The sequence below is a fragment of the Oryzias latipes genome, chromosome 16 (assembly GCF_002234675.1).
Source record: "Oryzias latipes chromosome 16, ASM223467v1".
Classification (NCBI taxonomy): Eukaryota; Metazoa; Chordata; class Actinopteri; order Beloniformes; family Adrianichthyidae; genus Oryzias; species Oryzias latipes.
Genome location: NC_019874.2, coordinates 20,279,350 through 20,292,844, shown reverse-complemented (window position 1 = coordinate 20,292,844; position 13,495 = coordinate 20,279,350). Strand labels below are relative to the sequence as shown.

The 13,495-nt window shown below is 39.0% G+C and overlaps 1 protein-coding gene across 1 annotated transcript; it reads right to left on the bottom strand.

Moving 5' to 3' along the window:
- Window positions 1–121: 121 nt before the first annotated feature.
- tnfrsf1a (TNF receptor superfamily member 1A) lies at window positions 122–8,608 on the bottom strand. The gene is made up of 10 exons (XM_011485440.3): window positions 8,438–8,608; window positions 6,951–7,052; window positions 6,739–6,838; window positions 5,983–6,108; window positions 5,739–5,894; window positions 5,565–5,643; window positions 4,899–4,945; window positions 1,645–1,808; window positions 1,448–1,565; window positions 122–1,360 (listed from the first exon to the last, which is right to left on the bottom strand). The coding sequence occupies exons 2-10, from the start codon at window positions 7,017–7,019 to the stop codon at window positions 1,062–1,064; spliced, it is 1,158 nt and encodes a 385-aa protein (XP_011483742.1). The 5' UTR covers window positions 7,020–7,052; window positions 8,438–8,608; the 3' UTR covers window positions 122–1,061.
- Between the last annotated feature and the right edge of the window lie 4,887 nt (window positions 8,609–13,495).

The window sequence follows — 13,495 nt, the reverse complement described above, 5'->3', positions numbered from 1 at the left end:
ACCCAACTCCCAATGTTAAAGTGCCTAGGATAGCATAAGTGTTAATGTCAGACTGTTTTTTTACAGGCTGCCCAGTACAAGGCTGAAGTGGGCGTCTGATTTATTCATTTTTTATTCTTTAGCCATCAGTTTCCCCTTAACTATTGAGGGTAATGTTTATCTGCATCCTTTGTAAAATATCTGCTGCTGCTTTATGCTATATTTGTAAACTAGATTTCATGCATGAATCAAAAAGAATGTGATATAGATTTTCACTAAACCCATAAGTGTCAAAGTGGAAGCTAAGAAAATCAGGCGTCAAATTCAGCCTCATCTGACTTTTAAGATGAGGCAGATAAATAAAATAAAAAAATTGTATTAAGAAACGTTAGTAGCAGCATCCTCGTAACATTAGACAGCCGGTCGCTGAATATTCTGCTTTATTACTGTGTTCCATATTTGGAGTAAAGACTCCTGGTTTTCGTCTGTTAAATGCCGATTTGTTTTCCTTTTAGGTTGAAAGCTCTTCTTCTGTTTCCTCACTGGCTCTACTGTTAAAAGAAGTACCAGTCCATGGCCCTGGGGTTGGGGACCACTGTTCTAATATAGACCTTTTTTTATAAACCAAAAAAAAATAAAGTAAATAAAAGTAAATCTTATTGACAACCTAAAGACAATAAAAAACATGTTTATAGTTTGCTGTAAAGCTACAACCAGCTCTTATTTTGAAATCCTTTTTAAAATAAATGTCTGATTAAAAGATGCTGGTGAACTTATTCTTAAAGGAGCAGTTAGAAATCAGTGTGCAGGAGTGTTTCCTCTCAGTCTTAATGCTTTATATATTAAAAGAAGCTACAGATTGGAAGAAAAGTTTTCACCAAATCTGTGATTTTTCTGTGAGTCTTTCTCACTGAAAAGTTTTCATCAGCAGTTCCCAGTGACAGGATGGGAAAATCCTCAGTCTGGCTTGTTTGCTGTTGTACAGTCTTGGTTGTAGCACCCTCACACTCTATCAAGCCATCCATGAAGAGGAAAACAGTACTTGGTTTCAGCGCTTTCTATGCTTGGCAAGCACCACAGAATCAGTGAATGCCGTACTTTGTCTCCAGCTCCTCAGCCGTTCCACCCAGGTGCATCTGTCTCAGTTTGTCTAGGAGCTCCTTCACTAGCGAAAGGTGCAGCATGTCCCCTCGACCCCCTCCAGCTGCGTGGGAGCCGCTTTCGGCCCACACCCGCAGCATCTGGTACTGAGCCTCCCGGCACTGTCGGTGATCCATCTCTGCTTGTTCGATCACCGTATCCCTCACGCCAAGCGAGCGCACCAGCTCCTTTACGCGCACAACAGGAACAAGGTCCAGCACCGTGTAGATCAGGTCAGGGACTGCAGGGGGGGAGGGAGATTGGTGTCTAGGATCAACGATTTTGGACAATTTGCTGCAAATGAAACCCAGCAAAGCACCTAACTTACTCCTTATCTCTAACGGGACACAGTCAGGCAGGTTGGGCTGGCCCTGCTCCTCCACGGGGCTTTGAGGAACACTTTCTACTTGGCTCTCTGAAGACTCTTCATGGACAAACAAACGTTCCTGTAAAAGAGAAATGACATGACTGTCATTTGGCTTTCACTCTGTCACCAACAATAAATAATCAAACAATGTTGCTTACACTGATGGAAATGTCGGTTGGTTGAGAGGTAAGACTTGGCATTTTCTTCTTTATAAATCTTTTTGTGAATACGTGGGTGACGAGAACCCCCAAAGCCACCATAACGACACCCACAGCTGAAATGGCAACTATAGCAACCATCAAATCATCCCGAGGCTCAGGACCTTCAAAAGGAACCAAAGAGATAAAATTGCTGTTAAAACCAGTTATCATTGTCACATGCGAACTTAAACCTTTTCAAAATGTTTAGATGATGTTATGATGATATGTTTAGATGATAAAATCATTAAAACAATATGGAGTCACAACAGGAAAGACTGCATCTGTAAGTACATATCAGGGTAACTATGTTTTAGCATTACACGGTCCCTCCAGGAGCTCATGATGTTCATTATTCCAACAATTCCAGCAACTTTATCTCTACAATAAACTTCATCCAATCACAGCAACTTTGTCCAAGCGCCCTGAACAAGTTCCACCTTTAAACTGCTTCATCATAAATGTCATCAGTCTGACCAATCAGACGTGCCGCTATGTTACAATTTTTTACTATCTCCACTTCCTGATGATGCTGTTAAAGATAAACGTTTGAGAATAGAGACTGCCAGTCGGTGTTGTTTGTTTCCCCCCTTGTGTCAAGCTTTAAACTCATGCAAGACACAGCATCACCATCAGAAAGGGGGGTCAAGGGCGGGGCTACTCATGGCCACGCCCATGTAGAGGAGATTTTGGAAATAGAGGTTTCAGATAAACATGAAAAATGGCTTTTTAAGACATTTAAGATGTGGGATTTTGGTTAAAAACTTCAGAATCATAATTAAAATATCACTGGGAACATTTTTATACAAATACCGACAAACACCGACTGACAGTCTCTTTTCTCAGATGTTTATCTTTAGTGATAAAGAAGTAGTGAAAAGTGACTTATTGTTCTTCCAAATTTACCTTTTTTGAACAATGTGTGAAATGACAAAATGAATGTGTACCAGACCCTGCTGTTTAATAAATAACACATGAGAAAGAACTTTCATAAGAATATGAAAAATGCTTTGAATGACATTATAATTTAGGCAACATTGCAGCAGCAAGCAGCACTGGCTGTGGCTTAGAACTGGTTTGATGCTAGCATGCAAATTGTTGAATTCATTTATACAGCAAGTAAAATGAAATGCTAGAAAGAAAGTGACTATAATATTCGCATGTAATTTTCCAAATACAGTGCTGAACTTTTGTCTTGGCCACCGGACCCGGAGGAAGGGTTAAATTTAGGATTACGGTTAAGCTGTGTTCTCACCGAACGCGATTCACGCTACAGAGGCGGCCAGTTTCAATGCTACGTCAATGGTAGAGACGCGATCTGATGTCCAGTGGTGCGATTTGGGTGGTGGGTTCAACGCAAAGATCTTGCAGCAGCGTGATTTACCCATCTGAATTACTGAACCAAATCCACCCTGGACAGTCTGTCACAGGGCCCATGGAGTTGGAGCGATCCCGATCACTATGCCGGCTCCGGAGAGGTGAGCTGTCGGCCAGAGAGAGACCCACTGCGGGATGGGGAGCCAGCCTGCTCGGGCCTCCTGAGCTTTATGATAATAAAGGTTTTACCCTCTCTGGTTAATGCGGGACAGCAAGACTTCAAACTCGGTTAGGACGAGAACACAAATGTTATAAAGGTTCTCCTGTAAATATGTGCGGCCAATAACAAAATCCAGGCTTGGACAAACTTTTTTTTTTTAACTTGTCCTGTCCAACAGCTGGGCAAACAGATGAGAGTCGAAGGCCTCTTGTGTTGGACATATTTTACTTTAACGACAAGGGTTCTGAATTTTAAAAAAACCCCAGAGGTATGTCTGAATAAACCCCTTTTGTAATCGAGGCCAAACTTCATTCATTTTAATCGTATTTGAAGATTTTTTGTGTTGGACCGGACGGCCTTCAAACTCGGAATGTGGAACATATTTGGGACTTTAAGTCCCAAATACGTTCTCTTGTAAATACGTGCGGCCAATAACAAAATCCAGGCTTGGACAAACTTAATATACATGCAGGGAACGAAGAAATGTGCCATCTTTTCTTCTCACGCACCTGAGCTTGTGCTCGCTGGACAGGGCAGATCAGGGAGCTTGCGCAATGCGCATGCGCTCCTGGGCCGTTGTGACATCACAACGCCTCATTAATTCAAACCGAAGGTCTTTGTGACAGTTGGATTGACAGAGATTTAATAGGAGACATACTCAGAAATACAAAAATGAAATGATTTGTTATTATATTTGTTCTCTTTCATAAGAAAAATGCCACATCTACATGTCAAAAACTCAAAAAACATGACTGTCATGAGAGGGGGACTTTAACTAAAAATAGACTAATCTAAACTAGAATGTTTTTTTAAAGAAATAAAACTTTTTTTTACGTTACGTATTTAACGTAAACATAGGAAGAACTACCATTATAAAACCTTAGTGTGTACGCTTTTTTCCTCTAGTTAAAAATGAAACTTTTTCTTGTTTATTTAAGAATAAACAAACAAACAATATTTTAAAATAAATCACTGTTTTGTGAGGATTTTGATTACTGCTGTGTATGTCTTGTGGGGTTACTTAAAAATGTACGGTATTTCAAAAAAACGAAAGAAAAAAACTGTTGCTTTACAATGTTTACATCCTTCTATAGCTTTTACTTTTTGAAAGTTATTATTGTGAGGTACTGCAACTTTTTTAGAAAAACAATTGAAGCTTCAAGCTTTCTGTGAAGCAACAATCCTAAAAAAAATGTCCTCAAGGTCCTAGAGAGACAAGACAAGCACTACCCCAAACTCATTTCAAATACAGTCACTGAAGGCTGCAGAGGTGGAGAATTTTTAAGAAAATGTTTTTTTCTTCTTCCATTTGTCTAGGACACTATTATTACACAAAACCCAAACAACAAACAAACAAGAACAACAAAATTCCTTTCCTCTGGCTCATTAGAACAGAAAGCATTGTTCTGTACTAGACCGTTGAAGCCCACATCTAAACCCTGTAAAAACAAACTACAGGAGCTCTTATTTTGAAACTCTGTGGAGAAGTCATTATTCTGGTGTGTAAATGAACATCATTCCACATGTGTGCAAATGACATATGTTCAGTCTAACTGCATTAGAAAAGTGGAACTGGAAGAAGTAGAACAAAAAACAATAATAAAGCTGCTAAAGAAAACAATGTGTGGACGATAAACAGTGGAAATCTTTAATGTCAGAGGCAGTGGGACTGACTCACGTTTTGTCGTAACAGCCTCACAGAGATGGGAACACTCTACTGAGCAACTGCAGAGAAAAGAAGTGGATGTTTGACACAGGGAGGGGGAAGGAGCGCCTTATGAGAGGAAGTGCTCAAACCAAAGTGCTGACATGAGTTTTCAACATTTCTAGTGAAAAAGTACTTCTGCTTTAATTACACCAAAATCTGTGACAGAGGCTACAAACAACAACGAACATTTATGGACAGGAGGTTCGAGGCTTTAAAGGCAGGGAGTTGGGTTTCCATTTTTCTGTGGTGAATATAAGCACAGAAAAGGTTGTAAAAAGTCTCCTTTTTGTCTTGAATCCAACTGTGGGAAAAATACATCTCTGAACATCTGTTTATTCTATCACATCTGGGTATCAGAAAAGATTAACTGTTTGTAAACCAAGTCAACAGGAAATATTTTAATAACCCTACATTAAAACCTGATAGCAAAGGAAATGCCACTGAGCAACTATCACGTGATAAAGCAGTACTGTTTCACAACTTCTCTCCAGTATTGCTAGCAAGAGGAAAGACTGAACAAAAATTGAGCTGCAAGTTTCAGTTCTGAAAAGCAACTTCCCCAAAGTAGACATGTCCTAACACAACGATGGCAACAGCGCACAAACTAGGGGCTAACACACACATAAGGATGCTTACCCTTCACAAGGTTTGCAGGTATTCTTTTCTCTGTAGTGGCCGTCTTTACAGACACACACAGTGTTTGTGTCTCGTGTACCTGCATAGGAAAGAAGATGTGTTCCTTTAGACTGGAAAAAAAAAAAAAACGGATTCGTTTGAGTTTTTCTGAAACTCACTGATCTTAAGACTTACACTGCTGCTTTACTTTCTCATCTGGTCTACACTTTGAACATTTGAGACACTCAAATGCGGTGGGGTCGATTTCAGACTTGTAGTAGCCAGCTTCACAGACACAAACGGTATTTTTGTCTCTTTTGCAGGATGACTCCTCAACTTCGTGTTTTCTTCCTGCAGAGATGTCAAGAAAAGCACAAAATAAGTCCACTGAAGTTTCAGCTCAGGCCTTTTAAGTCACAAAACGGTAAAGCTGCTGTACTTTTGCAGACTTTGCATCGGAAGCAGTTGGGATTATAATTAATCTGGTCCATGTATTGGTCCTCAGGACAAGACGTGCAGTTACTCCTGTGGCCTGCAACAAGGCACTCTTTCACCAGCTTATAGCCTGAAAAGAAGACATTACACATTAAAAACCATAACAAGACAAAAAGGATTTTAAAACTTATTGAATGATATTGTTGATGAGCATCATCTTTTCTAATTACCGTATATTTATTCTGTTTTTTTTTACATAGTCTAGCAGGGGGTGCGACTTATATGTGATTTTTTCCCCCCTGATAAATAGGCACATGGGTTCGTCATTTTCCCACCAACAACTGCTAGAGGGCACTGTAGGTGTGTGCAGACGTATTTGCTACTGACAGCAGAAGAAGAAGAGTCACTCACACCAGTGTTGTTCAAAAGCAACACAGAGGATGAAGATTTCAATGGATTTAGTGATTTAAAGTGTTATAAAGACTTTGTTGACTAGTTTGCATGTTCTTTATGCTACGGTTATCTGAATAATTGTTCATGTGTTGCGCTAATTTAAGACACTTATTCAATTCCCCCTATGTTTCATGAAGCTAACTAAGCATCAGTCTATTATTGTTATTTATTCCGTAATTATGATTTGTCTTTCAAGATGAAATGTGCATTCTTATATATGCTTTCTCTTCTTTATTATACTTTTTTTTGGCTGCTCCGACCTACACCCCAGAGTGACTTATAAGGCAGAAAATACTGTAAACGGTACCTGGGTTGCATTTATTGCAACATATGTTATTCTTTGACAGATAGTCCCCCGTTGGACACTTCATCTGATTTGGTTCTTGGGCAGCGTAAAGAACTGTGCACTAAAACAAAACATGTACTATTATAGCACTTTATATTCCAGATAAAATGACCTCTTCATACATCGCATCTAAACATTTTTATACTTGTTGTCCTTTTTATTTTTTTACTTACCATGAGAAGCAGAAAGATTCCCACACAGGCTTTTTTATTCCCTGTTCTTTGGAGCCCACAGCCCTCCATGTCGAGACGTTTCCTCAGTCCATTTGATGCCACCTAGACAGTAATATAATAATAAGAAGTGAAGCTGCTTTTCATTTCAACACATTCTTCCATCTGTAAATGCGGTGGAGTTTTATTATAATGTAATGCAGGATAAGGGAAAATGGCCACAAGAACATGGCCGCTTGTTTGTGAAACCAGGTGTAAGGTAGTAATCAGAGGGAGCCCTTTAGTTCATTATAACAGTTCAGTATAGAACAATCACCTTTATTACATTTCACACCCTTTAAAGTCCCACCCCAATCATTATTTGATCTATTGCAATATGGTTCCCAGTGGTCTTAAATTATGATTATGCCCTTTTAGCCAAAAACATTTTTTTATATAACTGTCGTTTTGTAGGACATAGTTTCTGCAGAGCGGCAGAAGGTCTTTAGAAATTCATCTCTGAGTTGTGGATGAGTGAGCCTTACTTCATTTCCCATCATCCCTATGTTTACACTCTTTCACGCTAGCTTACAGCCCCTCACAACCCCAACCTAACATCACTGGAGCAACAAAACTGGCGAGCAAGATCACTTCTGAGCCAGATGCTATCTCTGATTTGAATAATGAAAAACTCAGAAAAACAATGTTAATTTTCTTTATATGTGTCCTCCATCATGAGAAAATGCCACGAGAACATGTTAAAAACACGGTTTTCATTGGAGTGGGTCTATAAATAAACTATAATCCAGGAGGAAATAAAAAGGCCACATAGACTAAACTTGACTGCTTGTTTGTGAAACCTGGTGTAAAGGTAGGAACGGGTGGGAGAAGGAAAAATTTTAAAGTATTTTAACAGTACATTATAGAGCACTCACTTTTATTACATTTTACATCCTTTAAAATGTCAATAAATAATACTGGCATTAGTACAGATCACCCCTTACTATTTGACAGGATGTAGCCTCATTCATGTACTAGTTGTGGTTTTTCTCAGCAGTTTTCGACTGCAGGTAAACTGAAACTCGGTTATTATAAAGTTTTTTTTTTCCTAAATCATGGCTGGACGACAAAAAGTAAGAAATAGAATTTAAACTTTTAATTTCACATGAATAAAATGTTAAAAACAAGAGATTGAGGAGAGTAATGAGTCCCTGTAGAAACGCAGTCAGATTCTATCTTCTTCTTCTTGCGCGGCAGTTTTACAACCTCAAAAACGGCCCAAAATTCACACACGAACGTCTTTTAATCTTTTCTGGGTATTTAATCTCACGGCACTGAAGGGTCACATTCATACTTTGAAATGACTTTCATCTGTGCACAGACGTCGACGTGCTCTAAATACCCGATCACCATCATCTACTTTTTTGTGTGTTTCGCTTTGAGATTTACCACGTAAACGCCCACGAGCCCATATGAATCTCTTCCTACAGACGTAAGTTACTCTCACTCACCTAGACGACCGCTGACTCTGTCAGAGAAGGTCTTATTCAAGGTTGCGCGTCGAAAACCCTTATTTTAATTTAATTAAGTTAAAATAACCGCCTTGTTCCTTAAGTCGAACGGTGGCAGGGCAGCGACGAAGAGTGAGGACTGTGGGGGGCGGACTCTAACGGGAAGTTGCTGCGTCACGAACGCATTTCAAGGAATATGTTGCTGTTGGAGAGAAGTGCCATTGCAGGCTGCCGTACAATCTGAATGGGCGCGTGGGAGCGGAGAGTCTGCATGCGTGTCCTGACATGCCAGCTCATTAACAATACATACTGGTGACCAACTTTACAGGTGAAGGGCCGGCTGTGATGAGTCACACGACGACCGAAAAGGGGAAAACAGTTCTTCTAGAATCTAGAGGCAGCACCTCATGTACTAGAGCTTCCCAAAAACACCAATAAAAGAAAAAAGTGAAGTTGTGTGGCCCCAGTTTAATCAGCAAATTCATCCCATGGTTTCAGCCAAACTGGATTCGGATATATGCAACTATGCAGAAGATGATTTGTTAGTACTTGTTCATAACAGACATGTAACTGCAGGAAATGTTTGTGAGGTGATAAGATAAAGAGGTTGAGGGGAAAAGAGCAGGAACAAGCCTTAGTGTACAATAAAGTAAAAAATCAGGAAAGACCCACTCCAATGAAAATTGTTTTTAACATGTTGTTGAAGCATTTTCCTTCTCATGATGCACATATATATATATATATATATATATATATATATATATATATATATATATATATATATATATATATATATATATATATATATATATATATATATATATATATATATATATATATATATATATATATATATATAAATGTATATATACACAAGCTCCCTGCTCCCTGCTCCATTGTGATATGCATCCACTTATACGACTGGATCCTCGTACTTGTTCCTTGTTCCTCATCTAAGCTGCATCTGACTCAAAACTGTCTGTGGTGAAGTCAGCGCCGGGGTTTGTTTTGGAGCTGCTATGAGTGGGTGCAGACTTCTATCAACAAATAAAGGATGACAAAAACGATGATAATACAAGTAAAAGAAAACAAAAACAAAAAATTAATGTTTCTACAAACTATGATTTGGCATGATAATAGGATTTATACCTATAAAAGTAAAGGCTTCGAATAAGTGGAAAAACAAATCTTAGTATTCCCAGTTTTTTTATCATAGCAACAAAAACAAAACATTTCAACACATCAACCCAATACAACTACACTTAAAAGTACAGCTCAGTATAGCTATTATATTAGCTCTTTTTTAAAATGTTGATTAATTGGCCAGTGGTGGTGCAGACGGTAGCGGCGAGTGGACCTGCTGATACACAAATTGGATGTAGAACAGACAATCCAGACATTATTGATCAAATAAAATGAGTTTAACCTTCAGTTTAATCAACTATTTACAAAAAACTGTGAATTTTTTTATATTAATGGTAAAACCCAAGAAATGAATTGAACAAAACTGTAAGGGCCGACGAAGTCAAAGGCCATTATCCCGCCTATACCATGGTCTCTTACAAAAGAAATAAATATTCAATCAGAATTTAGTACTTTATTCTTGTTAATTGTTCGGTTTAGATTGCTTTTTTCACAAAAACCGGACTACTTGATATGTTGTGCGGCATGTTGTCACGGTAGCAAAGCCGACCGGCACCGACCTCGAGTGCAGCAGCAAAGGAAAGCGTGTTTGTGGTCATGATGGGTTAAATAAAGCATCAGTTCAGAGAGAAAGTTTACCTCTTACGGCATGTTTTGTCTAGATGATGAAGCAAAAGATTGTTTAAAGAAACCAGCACAGTGACATAGAACTGAACCATCCAAAGGAGGTGCTAAAACAGCTCAATGGCACATGAAATTTATCCTCGTCTTGTTCTGACAGCGCCTTGTGTCTTAAGTAGAAAACACAAGCTTAAACATTGTTCCGTGCAGATTTTTTGCACGTTTATGCAGAAAACAACTTTTTCACTGCACTGATTACTAAATATTCATGGCAAGGCCCATGTGACACATGAAAAGCTCAAAAGTACAAGAACGGGGGGGAACAGCTGAAGTTGCTCACCAAAGTTTAGGTTCCATCAAGAAAGTGGTTGAAGCAGAATCGTTTAACATTGTTTTTTTCAACAATGAAATTGGCGTCTGTCTGACACTTGATGCACATACAGACAGGATTTAAAGAAATGAATAAACAAGTAAATGAATAAAAATACAATACTATGAAACAAATAATTATTTAGTGAAACAAAATTGATTAGTATAACAATATCCAAATCATATCTTAATAACGTGTTTAAAAGGTCCAAAGGTTTTTTATAGCGTCACATTGAACATTGTCTTCTGAATGGTAGATCACTGCCTCACATCAGAAACCAAATATGATCCAAACGCTTATTAACCTCACGTTTAACTTATTAGGAAAGTCTAAAAAGCATATTGCCTCATATCAGACACGATTACCCAGAGCATCGGGACCTACTATTCTTTTTCTGACCTCCCTGACCTGTGAGCTTATTCTTATATTTTTTTTTCTGTTGCACATCTTATCCTGTTTTTCTCTTCGCTGTTATATCATGTTTTTTTTTCAACTAAATGAGCTGTGTTTTGTCACGATAACTTCAAAGGCTTCCTCCTTAATGTGGCAGCTCAGCTTTTTTAGTGCGTGATACGATTTCAATTACTCAGTGGGTGGAAGGAAACTTTTTCCTTTTTTTAGTGGCTTGACGTTATGTTTACAATCTTTAAACTGCTATTCTATTACGTCAGAGTGTCCGCCCTGTGACTGGAAGGTTGTCAGTTCAAAACCAGGCCAAGTCATACCAAAGACTATAAATGGGACCCAATGCCGTCCTGCTTGACACTCACCATTAAGGGGTTGGATTGGGGGGTTAATCCACCAAATGGTTCCCGAACGCGGCTTTGTCTGCAGCTCACCGCTCCCCCAGGGGATGGGTCAAATGCGGAGAACAAATTTCACACACCTAGGTGTGTGACAGCTAATGGTACTTTAACTTTAACTTTATTAAAGATACAAACCTTGAACTCCTTATTTTTTTCCTCACCAAGCTGATTTATTAATGAGCCACTCTGCACATGAGCAACTAAAACAGCTTGCAGCTCAAAGAAAATGCAAACTCTGGTATTTTTGTGCTTTGGGATAAGTTGAGGGCATAAAATTTTCTTTTTTTGTGTGCAAAATAAAGCCTGAAATAACTTATTGCCATTAAAGGGTGCCACTGGTCCAAACAGTAGCTCATTTGCATTGGTCATAAACAGGCACTCAAGACCCTTTACGTCACTGCCTAACCATGTAGCCACAAGGGGACCCGGGTCCGGGTCTCCCTGTGCCAGTCCACAGCCTGGATAAAAAACAGGGTTGTGTCATGAAAGGGCATCGGGTGTCTGCCAAACCAAACATGCGGATCAGTGAAAGCTGATTTGCTGTGACCACCCCTGAAGGGATGTGACAAAAGGTGAATAACAATTCTTGACATAATTTTTCTCTTTAAACATGAAAACAGGCATTTTGTCTAGAAAAAAATAGGTACATTTAAGGACTTTTATAAAGTGTTTCTTGCTTGTATTTTGTTGATACAGATAGTTGACTGGTGCTTTGCTCTGCTATAGTGTTGCCTCACATGACTGAATGAGAGAAGTAGACCTTCTCAGAAAAACCATTAAGGGGAAAAAAAAACTCTTAATCTTTCTGTCTCAGTCTTTCTATCACTAAGCCACACATACTGTACAGAAGTCCTCAGGCTTTCAACATGTTTCACCTCAGCACGTGAAGAACCACTGCTGAGTCTTTTTAGGACAGCTAGGGCACAATAAACGCCTCATTACTGACTTGGCATGTTGAGGTTCACAAAAAGTCTCTGTTTGCTGAGCTAATCACAGAAATGCAAACGTATTTCGGGCAAGGGTTCCTCTGAAGTTTTTTTTTTTCAAACATGTCTTTGTTACGGTCAAGCATCAATAATACTGAAACTAAAAAAAAGGCTGACCAAGTTTACTCTAAATGAGTTGGGAGGAGTTTTGCTCACATCTGGTCCAGTCATCACTGTACTCTGTTTGACTTGCACTGGTTATACACAGAAGCTCTAACCTAAACCCCCCATCTACGGCTGAAAGAAGGTCATGTGTAGCAGTGTGGTTTCTAAAGAGCTAAAATGTGAATCATTAAAGCAGTCCCCTTTTTTGTTTTAGCAAACTAATGGCAACACTGAGAATATTAAGATCAAATTATAGCTCCAACAGTCACAGGGAGCAGTTTGGGGAAATGTGTAAACAAATGCAAATTTGTTGGTTATTACTTGAAAAACTCCCACACCTACTCTGCTAGTATTTCTGTCATCGAAAGAGATGGAAGCTTGTAATGGTGTCCAGAAGTGCCTCTCTTCTAGGAAAAAAAAGAAGTAAAATTAAAAATGAAAACTTTTCCTGATCTTTACATAGTTCTGAAAAAAAAACACCAGAGCTTTTCTCTCAAGTTTGTCTGAACCAATTACCGGAAATCTTTTTTTGTTTAACACATCAAACAAAATTCAAGATGGAAGAGATCAGTGTCATTTTTCCCCTTTTGCTAAATATAAATGTACTAATTTTTATAATCTTGGTATATTTATATATATAAGTATATAAGCTACTGATGTAGCCACAGCTGAAAGATGCGGCTGCCAGTTCATGTGTATGACCGCTCTGACCATCACTGGGACATTCATGCACATTCACACACCAGTGGAGCCACACTGAAGGCAAGAAGGGTGAAGTGTCTTGCCCAAGGACACAATGACAGTTGACTGGGGGGAGCAGCGATCAAACCGCAGACCCTTTGAACATTGGACGACCTGCTCAACCGCCTGAGCCTCTGCCACCCAAGAAGTCCATTTCCGATGAACTACTACCGCTCTGCAGAAACTATGTTCCATAAAATGACACAGGTTTGTTTTTTTTGGCTAGAAATGGCATAATCATAAGTAAAAGACCACGCTTTTAAAACAGGTCAAAATGTGACTGGCG

Bases quoted from the DNA above. Each gene is read 5' to 3' on its own strand.
- tnfrsf1a (XM_011485440.3), bottom strand. From the start codon at position 7,019: ATGGAGGGCTGTGGGCTCCAAAGAACAGGGAATAAAAAAGCCTGTGTG. The intron at 5,644-5,738 runs GTAAGTCTTAAG...TTTCCTATGCAG, and splicing joins TGAGAAAGTAAAGCAGCAGT to GTACACGAGACACAAACACT. The intron at 1,809-4,898 runs GTGAGTCAGTCC...TTCCTTTTGAAG, and splicing joins TGAGGCTGTTACGACAAAAC to GTCCTGAGCCTCGGGATGAT.